The 25,130-nt window shown below is 44.1% G+C and overlaps 1 protein-coding gene across 1 annotated transcript in view; it reads left to right on the top strand.

The window, feature by feature from the left end:
* The first annotated feature begins 202 nt into the window (after window positions 1–202).
* EIF2AK3 (eukaryotic translation initiation factor 2 alpha kinase 3) overlaps window positions 203–25,130 on the top strand; it is a 43,803-nt gene continuing 18,875 nt past the window's right edge. The window contains exons 1-4 of the mRNA XM_058803502.1: window positions 203–465; window positions 8,121–8,250; window positions 22,991–23,185; window positions 24,818–24,948. Of these exons, the coding sequence (XP_058659485.1) occupies window positions 203–465; window positions 8,121–8,250; window positions 22,991–23,185; window positions 24,818–24,948 (719 nt within the window). The remainder of the gene's footprint in view (window positions 466–8,120; window positions 8,251–22,990; window positions 23,186–24,817; window positions 24,949–25,130) is intronic.

Raw genomic sequence — 25,130 nt, forward strand, 5'->3', positions numbered from 1 at the left:
GCGTGGCGGCCGACCAATGGGGTGCGTGTCCGCCTCGCAGGGGCGGGTGCGCGCGGGGTGCCGGTACGTGGCGGGCGGGCGTGGCGCGGCGGGCAGGGCTGCGCGCGCGGCGGGCGCCCATTCTGTGGCGGCGACAGCGGTGACAGCGACAGCGGCGTTCATGTCCTAACGGGTGGCGGCGGCGGGCGAGCCGGGCCCCTCCATGCGGGGGCCGCGGGGCCGCAGCGCTCTGGCCGCCTTTGCGTTGCTGGTGCTGCTCGGGGTAGCGGCGGGCGGCCCGGAGCCGCCGCCGAGCGATGCCGCGGCTGTGGAGGCCGCGTTCGGGCTGGGGGCGGCCGCCGCTCCCGCCGCTCTGCCCGCTGGTTCCGCGGACGTGACAGTGGAGGACGATGAGGGCGGTGTGGCCCCTGCAGGGCCCGGAGAGCCGGACGCTGAGGGCAGCGGAGAGGCCCGGACCGGCAGCAGGTGAGCGGAGCAGGGCGGTGACTGGGATGGGGAGCAGCACCTGGGGCTGAGGGGGGAGTTCAGTGCCCGGGTGAGAGTGCGGGGTCGCTGTCTGAGGTGAGGGTCATGCCTGGGGTTGGCTGGGGAGAGTGTCGGTGCCTGGGGTGGCTGTCGGGGACTGGGGTTCCTCAGGGGGGGGTCGGTCGGTGCCTCGGGTGGCTGTCGGGGACTGGGGTTCCTCAGGGGGGTCGGTCGGTGCCTGGGGTGGCTGTCGGGGACTGGGGTTCCTCAGGGGGGTCAGTGGCTGGCTGGGGGTCAGTAACTGGGTGGGGGTCGGTGTGGGGCGGCTGAGGTGCGGTCAGTGCCTGGGGAGGCTGAGGAGCGTCGGGAGTCAGTGCCTGGCTCTGGTTAGAGGGAGTATCGGTGGATACAGGGATGGGGGTCAGTGTCGGGACTGTTGAAGGATGTCTGTGACTGGGGTGGGGGCCAGTGGTCCCGGCTGGGAAGTGCTGGGGAGGGGATCGGCTCCGGTGTGGGGGTCAGCGCCTCAGGATAAGGGTGCAGTGTCCAGGGGGGACACCATTGTGTCTGGGCTGGGAATCAGCAGCTGGCGGTGTTGGGGAGGGGGCAGCGCGTGTGGAAAGGGCTGCAGCGTCCCGGGGGTCGTGTGTGGGGAAGGGCCCGTGCAGGAGCGGCCTTGGACGGGGATGGCGCTGGGATGGGTCGGGAGTGTCGGCGCGGGAAGAGGGGAGGAGGCAGAGTTGTGCTTGTAGGGTTATCGCAGATGGATTCGTGCTTGGGAAAGCGGTGAAATGCGGGTGTCGCAGGCTGGTGCGTGGGGCTGGACTGTGGGACACGCAGGGAAGTGTCCCCGGGCCGGAGAAGGGCTGGAGGGGATGAGTCCCGCGCTGGCGCTGCAGGAGCGCTGCAGGGATGGATGGACAGGCTGGACCGAGGGGGAGGCAGTGACAATGAGGAAAAGGAGCTTCGGGACCTCACCAGCGCTGAGGTGCTCGTTCTTTGCGCCGTTGTTAGCAAGGAGAAAGGGTGTCTTAGTTCTTAGACAAACAAGCTGCCGGATGTCACGCTATGTGACATCTGGCCCGCCTGCTTACCCTGGTATTGCCACGTTCGATCCCTTCCTTGCCTTGCTCCCATTCTGTGCCTGCGGGAAGGAGACCCTAAAGCATCTGCAGTGTAAACTCTTCCCAATGCCCGCAGCTCGCAGCTGTTCAGAGCACGCTGTCCTTTTCTGTCATCGTTTTGTTTTAAAGAAAACGCGGTTCCCCTGAGTACTTAATTGTCTGTTCAGCGCAGCCACTGGGGTGTGCCTGAGGGGAAGCCAAACATGCCAGGCAAATTGATGAACAAGTTTCAGAATATAAGAAAGGGAAATAAAATTCTTAATAACTGCGTGTGGCAAGAAGCTCCGGCAGAAGGAAGACTTAGATGAATGACTCAAGTGCAGAAATGTTAGTGAGCTGATTCCAGTCTGCTTCTGAATTGGCTGTTAACGAAGAGATGACAAGCCACAGCCAGAGTGTAAAGGAAGAACAGCATGACTAAATGCCTGCTGTATTTGAAAACATGAAAATGAATAGCCCAAAGCTTGTTCTTAGTATGCCCAAGCATTCACTTCAAACAAGAAACCGGCTGATAACTTGGCACCCTGTTTTCTTGGAGGACAGTCTCACCAGTTAGCAACAGGATCATTCTTTTGTGTATGAGGTGATCAAAATACCACCTGCTTTATTGCAATTCTGCTGTATTCAGTTTTTGATAGGACCCTTGTTTGTTTAGCCTAGGAAAATTTTAAAAATATATTTTCTGTTTGTCTTCCAGAGCTAAGTAGAATACACTAAAGATGTTCAATGTAGTAAATTAAGCCTGAGATTAAATGTAGCTGCTCTGTAATTGATTAGCATGTAGGAACAGATTTGCTGTCATCAAATAAAAATAGAATGGCTGCCTGGCCATAGTGTTTGTGTGCATTTATTTTTTAATCTCTGTTTCTGAGATTTCCACTCATCTCAGCTAATTGTTCTTCAGCAATACACAGGCAATACAGAGGTCAATATAATCTGAAAAAAAAAAAAAAGAACAAAATCAAAACCCCAACTGTCTCTGCTGTGGGCAGATGAATATCATCATCTTGGTTTGAAGATTTCTTTTGTTTTTCTAAAAGAAAAGAGGAGGATTAGTGACTTACTGTGCTCTTTACATACAGACATGCAGGGTTTGCTGTTCGAATAGCTGCTCAGAGTGCAAGTTTAACTTATTTGCAATGTCCCAATGGACTTTTGAGGGTTTGATGATCCTTTTAAACTGAAACAGGAACAGTGGTAAATGTACCACGATGACCATGAGTTCTGCTTTGTTTTTCTAACAAAAACAACTGACTTGAACAAATGCAAAGTTTGGCGCAGTGAAAGGGTGTGGGTGAACTGAAGAATTGTTCCTCCTCTGTCCTGTTCACAACTCCCCTGGCTATCTTGGCCCTTTTGTTGGTGGGTAAATCACACCTTCACTTCTCTGAGGTAGAGCAGTGCTGTGCTCAGGCTCCTGATCTCCCAGAGTGGGCTGTGATCCCTGTGGGCACTAACAAAGGTTCCAAGGCCCAGGGCTGGCCTTTTGTCAGTGTCTGTGCAAGTTTGCAGTAGATATTTTGCATCTCTTAAAGGGGGAGACATTATCACTGCCCTGGAATAACAAGTTGCTGTCTGTGGGCAAAAGAGGATAGCAAGTGGTAAGAAAACAATTTCATTCAGCCCCAGAGCTGGTTTGAGGTGGTTGGGGTCAGGGAGATGTGTCCAGATGTGCTTTCATAGTACAAAGTGCACATACACCCTCACTGCACAGCACTGGCTTGTTCTGTGCCAGCTGCTCTGATTTCTGTATCTCTGCATGCTGCATGAACTGGCCCCTTGCTTTAGTCCTGCTCTTGGCCATCTGTAAGGGCCCAGAAGGATTTTCTTTTTCTCCATCACAAAACATTTTGCACCAGCAGCTCAAGGCAAGGAGAAGTGCAGGTTTTAATTTAATGATGTTTACTTTTCAGGTGTGGGATCCCAGGATTTAAGTGACTGCCTCATTTTGAGTAATTTCTTTTTGTATCTTTTTTATTCTGGTCCAGGCTTGTGGAGACTACTGAAATATAATTTTGTGGTATTGGTCATAGGTTTGTTTTTTTCCTTTCTTTAGTATCCCTGTGATGTGATTCACTCCCTGATATAGTCTGAGACTTAGTGTCAACAAGGATTGACACAGCCTTGATGCTGTCTGTCTCTATCCTTTGTGTTAAAATTGTGATTTTTTGACCTGAAGCTGGGTAATATTTTGTGTTTTCCCTTCTCAGAAGGGAAGGGTTAGGGTTAAGTACTGTTCTCAGGAAATCTGTGTGTTCTGGAAGATGCCATCTTGGGTCCTTCAGCTTCACCCCAGTCAGGAAGTGATGTAAATAGAGCCAGCAATAAGTGCTGTTTTTCAGAGAATAAGAGTTTATCAGGCCCAATCAAAATAGAAACTGAGTCTGGAGTTCCTTTTGCTTTCTGTTTGTCCATCAGTTGGCCCAAGGACACATCAAATACACACTTTTTGATGTAATGGAATTACAGGAATTGCAGCCCTGACAAAGGCTGGCAAACAGGTGGCTGAAAGGACTCTGTTCTGCAGCTGTGGCTGCATTCATCTCATGTTTCTAAGATTTTGATGTAAGAATTGCCATAACACACTGCAGTAAGCCACAGTGGCACTGTGGGGTGACAAAAAGCAAGCCACCGGCCTGTTTTAAAGCTCTGAAATATTTTCTTGAAGTGGTTGCCTAAATTGCTTTTATCATAATGTGTTAATTTAGTGCTTGACTAGACTACCTGAGCAGGAGAGAGTTCTCTTGTCACCACTTCGTGCTCCCAGTACACAAAGCTGCAAGCACTGGAAGCTCACAGAGAAAGGGAAGGGAAAATGTGACAGTGAGAAACACCAGAGAGAGTGTTGGGCACAAATTTCAGCTCTTGCACCAATCAGAGTTCAAGTGATGGGGTTTAACTTCCTGCAGTCCATCAGAGAAGAGGAAAACAGGTACTGAGATTTTAACTCACACCAACAGAGTAAGGAATGAAGGATTTTATCAGAAAAGTGAGGAGTTTTAGCTCTTTTTTCCTGGTGTGTGGTATCACTGAAGAGCAAGATGAAGCTGGAACCAGAAATGTGGCTATTTAGTTGAAAATGAATCAGTTATTTCAAAAGCAGAGAGAAAGGGATGTTTTTCTTACACCTAGTTCCAGTTCTAAAGGTAGCCACACCTAAGATTTAGATACAGCTGGGCTGGATCTGTTCCTGTGTCTCATGAAGTGTGTGCTCAGTCAGTGAAACAAAGTCCATTCCCCAGCTGGGGACTAACCCTGAGTGCCCCTGCACCCAAGAAAAGCCAGGATTTTTACACTGAAGCCCCAAAACAGATAGCCTTCAAGAAATAATGAGTTAAAACATAGAATGTGAGGCATTTGAAGAAGGTATATGTCGCAGACATTTCTCCACAGAAATCCTTTCTTTCACATTTCTGCGTCTTCGGGAGGCCAGAGGCCCCCGAAGAGAAGGTAAACAATTATTATCAGCTGCTGTGGAATGCAACAGGATTCACCTTGATTGGCTCATTTTCTATGTTTATAATTAAGAGCCAATCACCAGTTCAAGCCAGGGGACTGAGTCCTTGGCCACAACTTTGTTGTGGATTCTTTTCTATCTCTTCTTAGCTTAGCTAGCTGCTCTGCAAAACCTCTCTCTATATTCTATTTAGTATAACTATAATGTATTATATTAATAAATTCAGCCTTCTGATTCAAGAAACAAGATTCACCGTCTCTCTCTCACCAGCCGCGACCCACACAGGTCGCAGTAATAGGTATAGTATTAGGAAACACATAGAGCAATTAATTAGCTAAAGCATGGAACACAATGACAGGACAGAGATAGGGATAGGGGAACTGATGGGCTAAGCATGTTCAGAGCCAACAATGTCAAACCAACCCTAAGAACTCTGCCAAGCCATAGAGACCAAGCCAAGTACACCGGGGATTGACCAAATTAGGGAAGAGGTTCAAAAGTTTAAAGAGGAAGACTCATCAGGAGACCCCAGCCCATGATGAAGGCAACCGGAACGACCACCAAGATGATCCTCAAAAGAAATGTCCACGCCCACGCTCCGCCTACACCACGCCTCATATGAATATTCATGCAAAGATGTAATTACGTATATGATCTGATGTAATCCCATATTCAAAACTGTATAAAAGAGCTTGCTTTTGTTACGGGAAACTTGGAAATCCACTTTGTGATTTCCCCGACGCATCGCAATAAAACACCTCCTGCTTATGAGACTTAAGCTGAGTCTCTCAGGCAGTTATTCTCGCCTTTTGGGGCAAAATTCGGCATCAACACTGTGCAGAATTGGTTAAACCAGGTCCTCCAAGCGTGTGCTGCTGGCACAGAGGTTCCCCACACTCCCTCCTCTTTCCCAATCAGCTGAAGCTAAACTGAAGAGTGGTTACAGCACCCTTTGTGTGGCTGGAGGCCGGGGGGCAGTGCAGATTCCAAAACCACTGTCTGGGTGGTGGTGGAGAGCCTTAAACAGTGAGGGAACTCCTAGGGAAGGCTGAGGTTTGCGTCTGGTGGGGGAAGATAACACAGAAATGTGGGATACAAAGGCATGAAACATTTGTTACTTGAGGGAGAAGTCAAAGAGGAAGAATTAGATAAAGGAAAACAATGGGAGCACAAGGGAAGAAAACATTTCACAGTGTGATTTCAGGATTTGTCTTCTCTGCCAAAATTCCCTTCATTCTAGCTGCATTTCTACCTCTTTTTATAACCTAGTTGTCAGGAGGATCAACATAAAATTTAAGTAGACCCACTTGGAATAATATTTTCTTATGCAGTGCTAGAGGGTTTCAGATAAATTGCTTTACCATAAAGCAAACAGAGTGTGTTAAATATGTGTCCAAGGCCTTCAGTGTGTGAGCACTTGTTTACAGTACTTGAAAATAGTCAATCTCCTGCAATCTGGTTTATTATTAACCCAGTCTACGTTTCCATGCAGTTGGAAAAAGCGTTTGTAATCGGCTTATAAAAACTTATGTCTCCTACTGAGCAAATATTTGCACAATTGGGATTTTTCTAACAGTCTCTTAAACTTAGCTTTTTGAGGAATGTGATGTTTGGTCACCTTCAGAAGTAGGAGCTGCTCTGGCATTTTTGGAACAGGTTAAAGACCTCTTTATTTTTCTCTTTATCAGTAGGGTAGTGCTCTAAGCATTATAAAATCCTATAAATGCTGTGGGTTACTTTAACATGTAAACCAGCCATGTTTTACATGACCTTTGTTGGAGGTGATGCCATGAGCCACTCTCTCTGAACATGTTTCTAGATCATGATTTCAGTTTTTTCCATCCTTAAAGCAAACTAATAACCCCCATCATTCCTTCCCTAAATTCTGTGTTACTACACCATTAACTTTGGACAAGTGAAAATATTTGGCCAGAGCTCTAGACAATAATTTATTGTCCCTTATTGTTTAAAGTAAAGATTAATACACGTGTCTGTGTGTGCACCACCAGCCCCCTGCCCTTTCACCCTCACCTGAAAGTGGTTAATCTCCCATCACTTTATTTGCACAGTTTCTTGTTCTCATTGAAATCAGTGCCTATAAAGGTCCTTCTGGGTCACTGGATCCAGCCCCCCTCAGTGCAGGCAGCCTGAAAAGTGATCAAATTCTACTCCCTCAGCCTTTGAAGATTGAGCTGCTGCAAGCCAAACTGACACCACAATCTCAGCTTTTTCAGGTCAGAGAGAAACAATCTTCAAGGAAAAAAAAAAAAAAAAAAGCCCTTCAGAAATGCCTTGTCAGTGCTTTGTCTCTGATGTGTTGTTTATTTTGTTTGTTTGTTTATTTTAATGCTGGGGCTCTAGCCCAACCAGAAATGCTTATTCTAATTGTACAGCTGTGTAAGGAACAAGATTTACTGAACCTGAGGAGCTTCAGGCACTGTGGAAATCAGCAGCCAGCCTGCCATGGCCCTGTATCCCAGACATCAGGCTACTTAAAGCCCAAGCTGCAAAACCCACTTTCATTTCTTCATGGTCTGCAGGTGCTGGAAGTTTTTTGTAGTGCCCTGTGTGTGCCTTTGGAGGGACTTTTTTTATTCAGAGACTTACAGAATGTCCTAGAAATTTGATGTTTAATCCAGAATTATTGAAAACTTAGTTGCAACTTCATATTTCTTACATCCTGGTCGGTTGGATTAATAGGTTTAGGTTGCTTTGAAAGCTCAGTTTGGAAGGGAGTGGAAGAAGTGAGATCCATACTGTTTGTATAAATATCTCCAAAAAGATGATCTCATTCAGTATTTTAGTGGTAACATTTGCATGCAGGAGCAAAAAGTCAATTGCCTTCCCCTGAATCTGAGCTCTGAAAGTGTCTTACAGCATGGAAATTGGTGTATGACATCCAGCTCTTCTACTCCATTGTTGGTCTGGGTAGACCTACCCAGTTGAATTGCTTTTCTGCAGAATACAGAGACTTAACTTAAGGGTTGGGGTTGGCTTTTACTGAGCATAAAAGGCAGCTAAAAGGGGAATTCCACCCTGCTGCAGTTCTGACTGTGGCTGTTTCCACCTTGCAGGTCTCTGGTAATCATCAGCACTTTGGATGGACGGATTGCTGCACTGGATCCAGAGAACAGTGGCAGAAAACAGTGGGATCTGGATGTGGGATCAGGTTCTCTTGTGTCATCCAGCCTCAGTAAACCAGAGGTAAGGCTTAATTTCCTTCCTGACTAAATATTCAAAAGTAGAGTTGTCTATAAGAAAAGGAATGCAGTTTTCTCCCTGTTTGGTAGCTGTTAGATAATGGAACAAACACTTACAAAACTTTGTCAGTACTATTCTCAAACTTTTTTGTTCTGAGTGCTTACATCATGTTGCCATTTCAAACTGGAGTGTGTCAGCATTTCAGCCTTGGGACTGATGTATTTGATAACTATCAAACCAGATGATGTAACTGAGTTGGGGAATTGTGTGTAATTGCTGATTGAAAACAAGTTACTTGTAATTTCAAGCAAATGAAAGGATCATCTGCCTTGTATTACTAGGCTGTGTCTTGGCAAGTACTGGCTTTTTTTTCCCTCTAGAAAAGCAAAAGTCCTTGTGACTTAATAAATGAACAAAGGATTGTTTTGGGTGTTTTATACCAGATAAGCAGGCTGCCTGTGAAATAGAATGTGTTAGCAATTAAACAGAGTGCTGAAGGTCACCCTGAAGTACTGAGTGCTGGAGGGTTGCATCACTTCTTTCTGATGAACTGTAAGAAGAAAATGTAGTTCAGTTTCTTGTTTGGTGCCATTGGCCAACATCAGTTTCAATAAACTAGGCTAAAAATTAGAAGGAAGTTGTTTATTTTTTTCCTTTTTTTCCTTTTCCTGCACTGGGGAGATCTCTGATTCATTCTTCCCTAGAATTAGGAGGAACAAAAACCCCAAGAGGTAATTTGGGATGATAACACACCACAGAAGTACACAGTCCTTCCCTGCCAGGGATGGTTGGGTTTGATGAGCTGTCCTGCATCATCCTTTGCACAGTGAGCATCACAGAATGAGAGTTGACTTCAGGATTATTCAGGCTGCTTGTGGATTATTCATTCCTGCTTTTGTGGTTCTCTGTTGCTATCTGTGGCCATGACCTCTCTTTTGGTGTCAGGAAGGCAAAGGAGAGATGTGGACTGTTGCTCTGAGAGCTGCTGATGAATATCTCAGATTGCAGAAGTAATACAAATTATTACTTACATTCCTTTGTTTCTGAGAGAGAATTTTATTTATGGATGCAGCTTTGTGAGATTCATTCAGGTGTATTTTTGTGGTTTAGAAAAAACCCCGTAGGAAAGAACTTTCCCCCCAAAATACATTTAAGAGCACTGAATTGTTTAAGAGAATTGAAAAGAATACAGGAGAGCTGTGAAGAGCTCTGTGAGGTGGAGGGTGTCAGTGATTGTGTGATCCTTCACAAATGTTCTCAGCAGCAGATACATGAAATACTGGCCTGTCACCTGTTGCTGAAGTCGTTTCTGCTGACCACATGAAAATAGAACCAGTGGTTATGAAAAGCACACGTTTGAAATCTGTGCAAATATAACTTTGTTTTTACACTACAAGTTAAGTCACGAGCCCATGTTTTTAAAGATTTTGGGAGTGCAAGCATTTCTAATGATAGAAGTGTTTTTGCAAGTATAGATTCTGTCACTCAACTGTCTGTCCAGGGTTTTGATATTTTTCCAACATGGTATGACTGTAGAAATGAAAGGTTGGGGCTTAGACAACAAAAAATGTAGTTTGTCCATGTGGTGTTTAATTCCCTTGTGTGATTACAGGTCAGTAGGGTGTAATTTCTTTAAAAATTACATTTTTAAAGAGCACTTAAAATGGATAGAGGAAGTTGGACTTTCAGATGGGCTTTCAAATAGTTTCATTTCTACAGCTGTGGCCAAAGACACTGAGGGATTTTGGCAGAGCCTATGAGAGAACTAATTTTGGAAGGAAAAGGTCATTTTGGCCTTTCAGAAGCTGTTAAGTGTTATGAATATGGGCCTTTTTAGACTTCTTACTGTCATGTAAACAAATGCTGTTAAGACAGAATTTAACAAGAAACATGATGAAAAGTGATGAATACTCTGAATAAACTGCATTTAAATATTTAAATATTTAATCTGCTGTCAGTAATCAGCTGAAAGACTTCATGCAGTGAATCTAGATACTTACTTGAGTAATTCACCTCATTAAAATTGCTGTGAAAATTCTGGTTTGGGTCAAAATACTGATGTGGGTGTGTGACCTGTTGAGTTTTAGTCTCTCAAACTGAGTCTTGAGACTTTTCCCTCCTCTTCCAGCATTTCTGAAGTAACAAAGGTTTCTGTGCTAGCAAGCACAGTGTTCATCACAAAGCAGTAACATTATGTAAGCTGTTAAATTACATCTTCTTGCAAGAAATGGCAGATGAGAAACTCTGTGTTACACTTGCAGAGACAAAGATCTGTGTTCTTTCAGAGCAAGGAAAGTGTGCTGCTGGCTCTGAATTGTTTTGATGAGGTTTTTTTAACTATCTCAAGTGTGACTACAATGAACTGTAGTTCCAAGTCCTGGTGCAAAAGCATGAATTTAATTCCCAAGTGCCTTTTAAGAATAGACCTTAGATCTTCAAACTTTCAGTGTTTAAGAGAACTGTATTAACTTCCTTTACCTAACTGTAAAATGTCAACCTGGCTGTCTGGAGCTCGTGTGTTAATTAGGAAAGTGAGGCAGTGAAATTTCAAATGTTCCAGCAGCTCTGTCAAACACTTCAGTTCTTGAAACTACTGCTTAAGACACTGACAAGTGAGATGTTCATCATTTGTCATATGAACCAGATCAATTAGAAAGGAAAGGCTGCTGAAGTATTAATTGTGTGTCTGGGTAACTAAAATGCTAAAATTCTTTCCTTGGCTCTAAGCTCCAGCATAAACAAATCATGGTCAGGGTGTCAATGCTGAGAAGTTGACTCTGCAGTTCAGGCTTGTGTGTGAGAATTTAAAAACTTCCCTGTCCCTTGTTTTAAAATGGAAAACCTTTTTTTATAAAAGCCTGGTTACAAGTCCAAGTTTTCCTGTTACCTGCACGCAAAGATTGCCTGATGAAATTCACAGTAAAGTCATGGAATCACAACTTTTCTAAAAGGGGGCTTAATTTTAATAAAAACACTTTGCTCTTTAAAATCTGGGTTTGTAATTAATACACTGTCCATACTTAGACAAGAATACTTTGGGGAGAAGCAGCGTGTTGAAATAATGATGGTTAATTATAGTGAGAGAGAGATCTGCAGAAGCAGTGGGAAAGGTTCATAGCACAGTTTGTTGATGAGGATGATTAATTCTTTTACCTGCAAGCTTTATACTAAATTAGTTAATGAGCACCAATCAGAGTTGTTTCAGTGCTCTGGACAGAGGCTGCACTGGACTCAATAATCACTGGTAGGCTTGGGCTGTTCCAGACTAATCCCTAAGTAAGCACCTTATTTCCTTATTTGAGCCATTGAAGATCATGGGACAAAATCAGTTTCAGCTCCCAAGGCTGACATTTATAGCAGAGTAAACATACCACTGTATCCTGGAAAAATGGAATCATTTGATTATGCCATGTCACAAAATCTGTCAACATCCTTGTTCCAATAAAGACTCTCGTGACCTTTGTATTTCATTATGTGTATGCATGAATATAGAGATGTACATATAAATATATCTTTTTATTGTGATAGCCACATAAAACCAACTTTTCTACAAACCTAGACATCTGTGTCGTCTTTTTTGGACATAGAAGTGGCATATTTTTATGGAATAGCCTTGTGTTATGGTTTTTTTTCTCCAGAGAAATATGGAGAGGTGAAGAAGTTTTATACTGAAGTCATCTGAAAACTCACTGCATTGTTGATGAAGTGAACCCATAGAGACTTGGAGCAGATTGTTCCTTTTTTGCTTAGAGCAGTGAGTTGGAAAAGGATTTTGAAACCTTAAAAACTCCACTAGTGACTGAACTTAATGTACAGTATAAGTGTATCTTCTTTCTTTTTCCCTCCCTTTATCTGCATCATTAACTCTTCCCAATTTTCAGTGCTTTGATTTCCCAAAAGAAATACAGAATTCTGCTGTGAGGTGTCCAGACACCTGGGATTCACTTTGAGGCACAGACTTGCCTGCACTTTGGATAAGGAGCCTCTGTGCCCACACAAGGCAGAGAGGAGCCCAGATCTGTCCTGGGTTGCTTTGGGAGCACAAGAGGAAACTCAGCAATTCCCATCCTTTGACCTCTTACACTCTGGAATAGAAGAAAATGCAAAATCCACATTGAAATGGGTCAGGGCAAGGCAAGAGGTCAGAATGCCCTTTGAGGGGCTTGAATTGTGAGTTCTGTTGTGTGCCCTCCCAGAGGTTCAGGGAGAGTAAATAACTGAACAGTGGCTTTGAAAGAATTAGCAAAGTTTCACCAACCACTTAGAGCAGGATTTTATTAGTTTGAATAAAACTTATGTGTTTGTTTGGCTCATGGCTTTCTATTATAGTTATTTTTCGGTTGAGTCACTGTCTGTAAATACCATCCAAGGAAAAGCTGATAGTGTTTGTCTTGGATATGGGTGGGGAACACTTAAGACTGTCAGACACTTGAGTGCTTTCACTGAAGAGGTTATTACAGCAGCTGTTAAATGCAGTGATGAATATTAGGAATTTATATTAATCCTGCATAAAAGTGTTCTGACTCTGCTGACATTCACTGGCCAAACAAAAAGGAGATGGTTTTCAAACTACACAGACATTCTGAGAAAATGTCTTTGTTCTGAATTCTGCTTAAATTTGCATGCCTCTATCCAGTTCACATAGTGATTTGAACTCTTAATTTTGGGTGCATCTTGAAAGATCTGGAATGGGACACACCAGCAACAGAAAGATATTTCCTGCTTAGTACTTGGAACAGTCTCTGTGCACCATCCAGGAGAGTCAGACTTCCGTGTACATAGAATAGCAGGTTGGTTCTCTGAGGTGTTTGAGTGGGTACAAAAGGGTTTTAAAGGACAGTTTTACTCAGGAAAGAATAAAAATTTTTAAAATATATATCTGTGCTGTAAAATCACTTTCTGGCTGTGATATGTTCTGAGCAGATGTAAAGCACTGAATTGCCACTGTTCTCCAGCAGGCAGAGTGTAAATCAGTGGTCTGGTTATTGAGGTGACTAAAGTGGGGAAAATGCATTTCCTTGTAGGTAAACTGGTATCATTTTAGTTGTCTGGAAGAGCATTCTAGTGTCCTGTAGTGACCTTTATTTTTCTGTACTGCTGAGACCTGCAGAACCACCAGATGCTTAGATAGTTGGAGGTGTCATTCCTGCAGAGAAAGACTGGCACATCAGCTGGCTCTCAGTCATACAGGTTTTCTGTAACAGACACGAAATTAAACTGTGCTAAATGAAATACAAGATGTGGGGATTGATAACAGTCGTTTTGTTGTTGAAGGCTGGAGGTGAGCAGTTTAAAGCTGAGAAAACTGTGCACTGAGATATCCCGTGACAGGGAATCAGCTGCCATCTCCGTTCCACTGCAGGGGAAGGAAATGTGATTCCCTGTTGCCTGCGGGTAGAGAGAGACAGATCAGTGTCTTAAATGGTCCTGGAAAAGCTCATCATGAATAAGAAGTGAATGTCCAGAATTGTACTTCGAAGGAAGATAAATTGTAATTGCAATTGAGGCAGAGAAGGCTCAGAGCCATCACGGGGAGTGGAGCCTGTGTTTGCAGGAAGGAATGGATGTGACCACTCCTTAACTGCATGGATGGATTAGCATTCCTGGTGGCACAAGTGGTTCTTTGCAGTTCTGTTGCTGCAAACACACACATGTGCAAGAAGAGGTTACAGGCTTGGGAAACTTCACTAGAGACACCTGTGGATTTCTGAGTAGAGATTTTTGTTGCTTTCTTGGTGAAACTTAAAACATAATTTACAATTCTCCTGAAAATAAACTTCTGACGTTGTGTAGTGGACAAAAAGTCATCTGCAAAAGACTTAATTGTTTTAAAGTACCCTGATAGCTGAAAGCTGTGCTTTTATAGGAAACACAACCAACTTTTTTGAGTAGGGAATGGTAAAGCTGAGGAAAAGGAGAATTGCTGACAGCTGCCTGAGGTGAGCTGGTGGTCAGTGTGATGCAGACCATCATACCATTATCACAAGCAGGGCTGTTGCTTAGGCAAGTGATGTTATGTATTTATCCAAACTGCACATCTTCAGTCCTCTAGTTTGGTGTCCTGCTCAATTAAAAAGCCCAAAAGCCTTCCTGTATCTGCAGCTCGGTGGCTGCCTTGATGACACCTGGAGTTAGCACAACAAAGCCCTGAGGAAGTGCTGACACGTGTCCTTTCACTGCTCTGAGGACCCTTTGGAGGATGACAGCTTCCCTTAGGGGACACGTGAGCAGCTGCAGAGCAGGATGTTGTGGCTTGTGTGATACCAGAGCTCCCAGAGCACTCCTCAGGTGATGCTCTGCCTTGAGCAAAGCCAGGAAAGTTTCTCAGAGTGCTCTGTGTACAACCAGCTTTCATCTCATGCTCACAGCCATAGTCAAAATGCTCCAATATTGGAAAGGCTTTTTACCATCCCCATTGCCTTTGGGTTTTTATTCTCTTTACAGTAGAATAACAGAATGGTTTAGGTTGGGATACCCCTCTAAGATTACAGAATTAGAGTCCAAGTGTTGACCCTGCAATGCTGAGGTCACCACTAAACCACATCCTGAAGTGGTACATCCACAAAGCTTTTACATCTCCCCAGGGATGGTGACTCCACCACTGCCCTTGGCAGCCTGTTCCAATGCTTAACCATCCCTTCAGTGAAGAACGTTTTCCTTACAGCAAATCCAGACCTTCCCTGATAGAACTTGAGCCCATTCCTTCTTGTTCTGTTGTTTGTTTCTTGGGAAAAGAGACTGACTCCTCTCATCTGGCTAAAACTGTTCAGGGAGTTGTAGGGAACAAAAAAAAAGGGAGCCTCCTTTTTTCTTCCAGGCTAACTAACTGCAGTTCCCTCAGCCTTTTCTTGCAAATCTTGTGGTCTGGACCCTTCACCGCTTGGGTCTGGATAAGGGCAGGAAGAGAGCTTGTCATTCAGTTGCATATGGCCCACTGCATATATTGTATTGGCTGTTTAAGGGTTCTGCTGTTTACAGATAATAAAATGGATCAACTCCAGTGCCTAGACAAATAGCAGTTTCAGGTAATGGATAACTTAGTTGGAATTCAGCTGCCCAATACACAAAAGATTAATTTTTCTGCCCTAGAGCCTTTTTTAACTTTCAGGCTATATCTTTATCTATATAAAGAAGGGCCCATTTTGAGGGTTAAGCGATTTGGACAGTTTAGCAAATCATTCCTCTAGCAGCACAGCCACTGACATCTCATTTCCTAATTTCTTCTGGACTTGGTGCTTCATAAGGAGGTAACTATTAATCTTTGTCAAACTCACTGCATGTTTCGTGCACTCTCTCTTTGCATCCTTGAAAGAGGAGGCTGTGATTTGCCATGTTCTGTTCTCCTCCTGTTTTGGGCTCTTTTCCTGTAGGAGTTCCTCTGTGCCTTAGTGTCTCACATGGACTCTGTGTCCTTCTCTACAAAACCATCCTGTCCATGCAGGGTCAGGGGAGGAAACACACAGGGTCCAGCAGAGATCACTTTGAATCCTGGTCTCCTTAAGTGCCACAAGAAGCTTTGCCCCTGCATGGATGCCAGGTGCCCACCGAAGCCACTCTGTCACCTCCCTCCTCAGCTGGACAGGGGAGAGAAAAATCTGTTGAATGGGTTTGTGAAGGTCAGTATAAGGGCAGGGAGAGATCATTCACCAGGCACCATCATGGACAAAGCAAACTTGACTCAGGAAAACCAGTTTTATTACCAATAAAAGCAGAGCAGGATAAGGAGAAATAAAACCAAATCTGAAGAACACCTTCCCTACCCCTCCCTTCTTCACCCTGATTTTCTCTCCCTCCACCCCAGAGTGTTGCAGGGGGAGAATGGGGTGTGTAAGTTCATCACACCTTGTCTCTTGTCTCTGCCACTTCTCCTCAGGGCAGGACCCCTCACACTTTTTCCCTGCTCCAGTGTGGGTTCTGCCCACCCCTGTAGCCCCCACCACCAAAGCCTTGCCTTGCGACCCACATACAAGTGCCAGTTCTGCCATGGTAGCTGATGGACTGTGCAGGGCCTGTTTCTGGAAAGGCAAGGCTTTGGGAAATGTTTTTTTGCACTAATCCACTCCCTTAGGTGCTGTTAGTTTCGAGGAGCTCAGTGAGGGGCTCGGTAGCAGCAGCAGCAGTTTCTCAGTGTCTCAGAAAGCACCACTCAAGTTTCAGAAGACTTGCAGTCTTATTAATAAAACTTGCCATGTAAAAGAGGGGGATGGAATAATGTCAAAATAAAGTCTTTCTTAAAGCACTGTGCAGTTGGGTTTTTTATTATTATTAAGGAGAACAGTTTTTAAAAGTCTGTTACCATGGCAGCAGAGCAGGCTGGCATCTCTGTATCTCAAAACCCCAAGTCTTGTTTGACTGTGATTAAAGTAACCGTGGTGTTTCAGTTTGCTTGTCTTCAGAGGCAGGGTCTGTGTGATGGCACAGCAAACAGTATTGGGTTCCTGATCTCTTTGAAGCTGGGGTGGTCTAGCACTCTGCAGTTCCTCACATTTCCTTTATGGCCCTTCAGGGGAGGGCAGAGCAGTAATAATTCTTTTAAGGGCAAACTCAAGCTGAACAAGGTGGCGTGCCCCTGACATTGGAAAGGAGAGTGTAAGTCTCAAGCTGCTGTGCTGCTGTCATCTGTTGCTTTTTATACTGTTTGTGTAAAAGACAGTTTTGTTGGGACCCTGGTGCTTACACCTGATCAGATTTAAGATTTGAAGTGTAGAATCATGACAGAGATATCAGCTCCAGTCTTTTATTAAAGTTGTTGGGAGGATGTTGCAGGTGTTGCTTTGAAGAGAGAGAAGAAAGGAATTTTGAAATGAGTTCTCTAGTACTCATCCAGACACAGGGTTACAGCATCACTTCACACACTCATACAGAAAATACAGGCCCACAGAAGTTGAATTTATTACTCTTTTCTGGGTATTCATGAAAAATGAAATAGAAGCTAGCAGCTTGTGGAGCATGGGGGATGATGGAAGGAGAAGAAAGACAGTAATAGATATAAACTTGTGTCATAAGGTACTTAATGCAGGCAGAGTCAGGGACAAGGTTTTGTCACTTGCTAGATGCTGTGAACTGTTGCTGGGTGAGCTATACAGCCTGATGGTTAAAATCAGCCTGAGCTGTGAGAAACATCTCTGCTCACTGTTGCTGTGCAGACCTGGTGTGCTCTTTCAGGCTGTCACAGCCCAGCTGAGATGAAAGCTATTTCCATGGCTCCTCTGATGTGCCGCCTCTCAGCTCTGCAGGGGAGCAAGGCCACCAAACCCCACCTCTGTAAACATCTCAATAAATTCTGATTATCTGGTGTCCAGGTGCAGCCTTTCTCACAGCCCTGAGCCCGGAGATGGTTTGGGCATGTTCAGTGCTCAACAGGCAGAGGAGGTGTTCAGGACAGGTATGCCCTTCAGAAACAAGAGTAGTGCTGAGATCAGAGGTAACGGTGCTCACAAGAAGGAAAAATTCTCCAGACAAACAACAACCTGTTGGTATTTCCTGCCTCAGCTTCCTCATTGCCCTTGAACATGTCTTAGGTTGTTTTACAGATCTAAATCAGGGACTTCCTTTCGCTGTCAGTTTTCTTTTTCCTGGCTGGTTGAACAGTCAGTGTTTTGAAGAATACTTTGCTCTTTTACCAGTGCTTTAGGCAGTGGAATCTTTTCAAAAGGTTGTGCTTGTGTCTGGGTCTTTGTTCCCTTAAGGAAGTGGGGATGTTGGGGACCTTGCAGAAGTTGGAAGGCTCTGGCTGGCCCCTTCATGCCCGTGTGCTGCTGTTTGATATGGGTTTGCCTGTTAGTAAGAGTACACTGTCATCCTTGTAGTGCCCTGTGCTTCAGGATTTCTGCAGGTCGCTGGAGGCAAAACAGATGAATCAGCATCCTGAAATCTGAGGTGAAGAGAAGAAATAACCTCTTCTGTTGAAGTTATAAACTCATGTCTCTGTACAGATAACCTTCCTGCATGCATAGCAAATAAAGAGCAGACAATAAATCAGTTCCAGACCAGCCCAAACTAGGGACATCTCAAAAACTGTGTGTATATGTATATCTCAATATGTATCTATATCACCTGAAAAATCTGTAAACAATTACAGTAAGAATACCTGTGTTACAGTCTATGGGTTTGTGGTTTTGTTTGTTTTTCTAATGTGGAGCATACCAGCTAGCTTTCACTTTCCCAGATTTCTTTGTGCAGACTCTTGTTTCTACCCTTCAGAATAAAGCTGCCATATGTGACTTTTAATATGTTGCCTAGATTAATTTTAAAGAGGCTTAAAAGACATAGTTCTCAGTGAGAAGTAGCTTTACTAAGACCATGCTTGATGTTGGCTTTGATCCTGTTTATTACAGTGATCCTATTGTAGGGATAATCATAGAGGGGGAAAAAAACTGGTACCTTTATCACTTAAGATCATGTAGGTTGATCTTAGTTAATTAGTAATTGGAATGAAGCTCTTGCAGCTTATAGTAACAGCAAGATTTGAAAACTACAAACAGAAGTGTTAGAAAAACATAAAGACATCAAATCCTATTTTAAGGAGAATATTTCACTTGTGCGTGGTTATTTCCTTGGAGTCGGTAGATAGCCCAGCCCATCTGTAAACAATAATATTGACTGTTCTGGCACCAGACTTGGCTCAGATGTGTCTGCACGTGAGCAGCCTTGATTTTCGTTTCAGACGATAACGAGCGGTAGGAAGGGGGTAGAATGTCACGCTTGCTGTTAAACAGCTCCTGGAAGCTTTAGCACTTCAGCTTGTTTTGATCTCTGTTTACACAATTTTCCCTTTCCTTGCTTTTTCTCTTCTCTGCGCCGCTGTAAATCAGCGGCTTCCTGCACCGACCGACCAACCTGCCGTGGCACCTGGCGTACGGTGCCCTCCTTTCCAGTAAAGAGTCTAGACAGCAAATTCCCTGGAAGCGTGTGCCGCTCCGGATCGCTGTGGCTTTCTGCTTTTTTGTGGAGGCTTTTTAGAAACTGCATTACCTCACCCGTCGGCCTGGAGATTGCGCAGCCCGCGCCGCTGATAGGGCTGCGGAGCCCCGCGCGGGGCCAATGGAGAACTTGCGCTGCAAACTCTTAATGAGCAAAAGAGCAGCGGCTCGTTCCGGGCGCCGCAGTTAACGTGGGGGCTTTTTTTAAGTGTTACTTCTGAAAGACGAGCCGCTTAACAATTATGTGCCATATTGCTGACCGGTGAAGCTGAACAAATAGCTATTTACATTGACAGATCAGAGGAATGTGTAAGTGCATGGTGGTAACCTACATTTTCTGTGCCAAGAGATTTGCAGCTGACTGCCTGGGTGACTCACTCCTTGGATTAGGAGATGAGGTAATGCTTTTGAGATACAGGGTGATGTCATTCCTTTACCTGAGCTGCATGCCGATGCCAGTTGCTAGTACTTTCAAGGAAAGTCCCTTTTCTGCTTCTCATGTGCTAGAGAATGAGCTGCATAATTCAGATAGTTGTTATTAATGTCCTTCCGAAGCCTCTGGCTGAACTGCTCTTTGAAAACGGGTGTCACCACAAGTGGCCACAAATGCCTTTTGTTACACATGTATGTGGGCACCTGCGAGTGGCACATTTGCATACCTGTCCCATTCTTCAAATAAAGCTATTTTGTTAAAAGAAGACCTTCATGGTAATCAGGTGCTACCTCTTGTCAGCACTGTGTCATGTAATCCATTTGTAAATAAATAAAAGAAGGTGATTTTTTCCTGCTGTTCTGTTTCTGTAGTGAAATAGCTCATTTGTGATGGTAAGCAACCAAAATGTCTCACTTGCACTTAGGATCAGATTAACCTTATCTAGCATTGTCCTTCACTGCAGCAGGTCTTCCTGCCGTCCCTGCTGCCTTGGCTGATGTGTTCATGGACAGCAGCTGTGATTTTCTCAGCTTTTCCCTCCCAGGACGTGCTGCTCCTGTGGATGCCCTCAAGGTTGGGAGCACAGACAGGTGACACAACAGTGTCAGCTGTCCTCTGCAGTTTATGGGGACTGAGGCTTCAACACTTGAGCAGAGAGCCACTGTCAGGGAATTCTCAAAGCCATAACCTGATTTGGTCCATATTTTGGGTGTGTGCTGCTGAGTCAGCTTCATGCACCTTGGAAATTCGGGCGTGGTTCCTAGAAATGGCCAATGTGTCTGTGTTGTTTGCTGGAGGAAAATTTCCTACCCGGGCCCTGGAGTGAGAGCCTTGGGACAGAGCAGGCACTTAAGGTGACATGTGTCACACTGTCCCCAGGGCTTTCCCACAGACAGTCTTCCTTGCTCAGCAGCAATTCCTGGGCAGTTTACAGCACTGTCTGCATTCTTCACAAACCATGGAACGGTCTCCAGCCCCTGGAGCAGAGTATCTCATGCTGCCTGGCCTTTCAGACTGCTTGCATGTGTGTGGATCATGTGCAGATGCATTCAGAGGATTTGTTAATGCAAAGGAACAGCTGCACAGGCTAAAAGTTGTCATCAGAATTATTATGGGCTTCTGAAGGAATATATTACAGAAACGTTTTGTGGCATTACTCCTATGTGTTGAACAGAGTTTTAACAAGGTACTTCCAGCATGGTTACAGCTGCAATTTTGGCACTGGCAGTTTGGTTTTAAAAATGTGTTTTCCAAATCATCTCAGTCTCTTGTTTCTCAAGACTGCAAGATTGCTCTTGAATATGAATGTTTATATAAACCTTGTTTGCTTTATGTGTCCACCAGTCAGGTGATCTCTACAAATGGCATGCCCCACTCCTCATGGAATATTTCCTTTTTTGTGGGTTTATTTCTGTGTGTGTGTATAGAGCTGTGTGTGTTTATTTTTCCTCCCCAATGGCAGACCATAATGCAACATTTGTGTGTCACGTGCAGTGTCTTTTCAGGAGGTTTGGCCTTTATTGCCATAAGGTAAATCTCTGAGAGGGCAAGAACACCCCTAGTTTTGCTTTGTAAGAGCTTCACGGCTAATCTCAGGAGCTTATTTTTATCATCTCTTCAATTACACATTGTGCTCCTGAGAGGAGTTTTTATTTCCATTGTCTCTCATCATGAGGCTTTTCAAAGCTGGAAAGCTTTGGTGTTGGATCCTTTAGGGACCTTAAATACCAGCACTGTGGGGTAACTCACCTGAATTTTCTCTGGAAATGAGCTGTGTGGAACAGTGTATGAGGAGATACTGCTCATGTCAGGCACACATCTACAACATCTGTCTTTCCCTCCCTGTTCAGGTGAATCCCAACTTTCCTTAATGCTGTTTGCTCGATTCTGACCCAGTTAGAGGAATAAAAATTCCATGTTACATAGAATTTGAGTCATGCAGAAGATGTGGTTTCACATCCTCACAGTAGCTCCAGAAATATTAACAAGAAGAAACCTTCCTGCATCTTTTGTACCACTTTGTAATACACATCTGTGCCTTGGAGTCTGAGCAGGAATGTTTTTTTTCCAAGTGACTAATACACATGTACCAGAAGCAGTCTTTAAAAGAATTCCTAATGTGTCAAGTATTCAAATTAATGTAATTATGTTGTAGGATATTGCCCAAATGGACAGAGGTTCTGAAATAGCAGTAAAAGCTCCCATGTTAATCCATATCCTCAGAAGCTAAGACTATGTGGATTACAGTTTCTCAGTGTTCTTGATGGGCGCAGCCTCTGTGGCTCCACAGCATTAGTTATGGTCCATCATGCTGATAATGAGTTTCTTAATAAGTCCCTCAGTACTCACTGACAGTGACTCATGCCTCTGAACTAGGATCTTCTTCAAAATCTCTCTGTAATGGGTGAAATACTGGATCCCAGTGAAGATTTTTTTCCTTACTTGTGTTTTTAGGGAAAAGCCAGGCAATTTTTAAAGGAACAACGTGCTTAAAGATAGGAAATTCCAAGGAGAAGTCAGATTTAACTGTCTGCAGAGGCAAAGGTGAAAATGTGAGCTCTGATCTCAGTGATAATTGCTCTCTCTGTGCTTTACAGAAAGTCGGATATTCTGAACTAGACATTAATCATGAAAACAGCCTCAGTTGTACTTTCAAAATTACTCTATTTTGAAACTATCCCAAATAATCTGCAAAACTTTGCACTTTAACCAGTGCCTGTCTCTTGGAGAATGCTTCAACTCACATCATGTTTTCTGCAGTTTTGGATGAAACCTGTCAACTCATCGAGCTTTCAAATGCTTTGAAGAAGTATCACACACTGAACTGTTTTTAAACTAAGAATAGAGAAACATGGGTTTGATTTGAATGCCTGAAAGTTTTCTGTCTTCACTTATAACTTTGAAAAATAGGATGCTGAGATATAAAACCAATAGGACTCTGAGATACAAAACCATTGGGACACTGGAGCATAACACACTAGCCTTGCTTACACAGCATTTCTGTTGCCATTTGTGGTCTGTGTGCTTTTAAATTACAGTCATAAATAATTAAAATTATGGTTAAATCATAGCTAACTGTTGCTGTAGGACATGAAATAAAACAATGTGGACATGCAACTTTTTAAGGTAAAATAGAGGATGTTTAATTTCTGACTCTAATATTTATAGATTTTTAAAAGTGACAGTGGATTGGAGGATGACAGTGCTACTTCTCCAATGACACTGGACAAACCAATAGTTCATCAAATTTTTCCTCCTCTATAAAAAACACAAAACAATAAGTTTTTTACATAAAGTGCGTAAGAAAGTTCGTTATAAGAATGTAAACATCAGAAGGCTTCGAAAAACTTAAAAAAACAACAGCTAACCTTGAATTCGCTTACTTCAGGTGTTTGGAAACAAGATCATTATCCCTTCCTTGGATGGGGACCTGTTCCAGTGGGATCGGGATCGGGGCAGCATGGAGGCCGTTCCCTTCACGGTGGAGTCTCTGCTCGAGTCATCCTACAAATTCGGCGAGGACGTTGTCCTGGTTGGGGGGAAGTCTCTGACCACCTATGGGCTGAGCTCCTATTCAGGGAAGGTAAGAGCCTGGAAAGGTGTTTTGTGGCTGTGTGGTTTGAGCTGTGCCTTGCAGACAGGTAACTGCTGAGGTTTAGCTGTGGTGCAGCTCAGGAGTTTAAGTGCAGGGCACAAAAGGGAGAGCCTGAGCCTCGTGGGCTGCAGCAGTGGCATGGCCCTGCAATCTCCTCCTGCCTGGGAGCTCCTGCTCTGCCCCTGTGCTGCCTTTGACCCTTGTCTCACTGTTTGCTAACCCAGCAGAGCACTGCTCACTTTTGACTGGATTTGTTTTGTGCTGGGTTAGCTGTAGCAGGGGATCAGGGAGTGCCAGAGCCAGCCCAAGGGAAGGGACGGGAGTTTTGTCACCAGTAGTGAGAGGATAAGAGGGATGACCCCTTTCTGTGGGAGGTCTTCAACTTCATCATCTGGCTCTGTTTGAAGGAGACTTTGCAGTTCAGCTCACTGTGGATCAATTAATGCTTTAGGTGACACCTTTTTTAAAACTAATTTCAGATTTTCAAAACTACTGAGAACAGAAAAAATTCAACATATGCAAAAGTTAAGGACTTTTAGTTGTTGTCAGGCTGCTTACTATCAGTTCTACTCCTTATAAAGTCTTATTTCAAAGTGAAGTTAAATGACAGATGTCATTAAAGTGCTTGTAAATACTTTGTGTAGTGAAGAACAGACATTTGATAATTCAGAAACATTGCATTTTAAAGCAAGTTAAAAATAGATTCAGTTAAAAAAAATAAAGTTCCTAGTGTTTGTTTTCAACAAAATCAGGGTGGTTTCTTGGTTTTTTTTTTCATTTTCACCATACATTTTAATGTGGAACACTTCTGTGGTGTGGTGTGGAATCATCACTAATGATAAAGAGCACAGACCCCAAACCAGAGTTCACGAATTCCTTTTAGTTTCCTCACTGGTAGCAGAGGGCTCTGTGCACTAACAGGCTCTTCCTCCTCCTCCAGTGCTCAGAAGAGGAAAGTTTCATTTCTGTTTTGATTCCTGGCTTGTGCTCACAGTAGCAAAGCTGCCTCTTAGAGGAAACAGTGCCTGACTCTCCTTCCTAAGAGTTTGGGCAGTTTTATCTCTCTGGCATTGCCCATATAATGCAAGTTCTGTTTGAGATTGGCACTGTTGGAAACTGTGACTGTGAGAGTTTATTGAGGTTTTCTTCTCCTTTTGATAACTGACAAGACAAGGGGGGGGGGGGGGGCTTTGTGGTATTTTATATAAATCAATAGTACTTCATTTGAAGCTGATAGAGTTATGCTGAGATATGAAATATGACATGAAAGCAGAATTATGCTGTGGGTCTTTCAGGAATGTTCTTTTGATGTCCACAGAAATCGTGGAGAAAGAGAGAGCTCAGAATTCTTTTCGTTAGAAGTACATGCAAAATATAGTCAAATGGTAGTCAAAATACCACAGACTGTAAACTTTCCAGAATCCTTTGAAAGTTTTTGTTCTGAAAAGCCGTTATCTCTTAAACCAGGCTTTTCGACATCCCTCCAGCCAAACATCTAAAGTCACGGAGTTCCAAATTGCCTGCCTGCCAAGAGCAGGCTGTAAGGGTTGTTAGATTTGAGTGCTGCTGTTGATGGTGTTTGTTTTGAAGCCTCACATGTGAGCCTGCCTCGTCCCTCAGGTGAAGTACATCTGCTCGGCCGTGGGCTGCCGCCGCTGGGACGATGAGGAGAGCGAGCAGGAGGAGACGCTGCTGCTGCACCGCACCCAGAAAACCGTCCGGGCTGTGGGGCCGCGCAGCGGCAACGAGAAGTGAGTGTGACCTGCTCAGGGCACTCCTGTGGAGGTGGGGAGGCAGAAAAGATGGGAGTCAGGTCACATTGCCTCCCTCGTCCTTGCTCAGCTCTGTCGCAGTAGGACACGAAATGAGCGACGCAAAAGGAACAACGCTCGTGCTCTGAGGTGTTTAAGGCAAAAAGAGCCCGTTTGTTTTT

This window comes from Ammospiza caudacuta, chromosome 4 (assembly GCF_027887145.1).
Source record: "Ammospiza caudacuta isolate bAmmCau1 chromosome 4, bAmmCau1.pri, whole genome shotgun sequence".
Lineage (NCBI taxonomy): Eukaryota > Metazoa > Chordata > Aves > Passeriformes > Passerellidae > Ammospiza > Ammospiza caudacuta.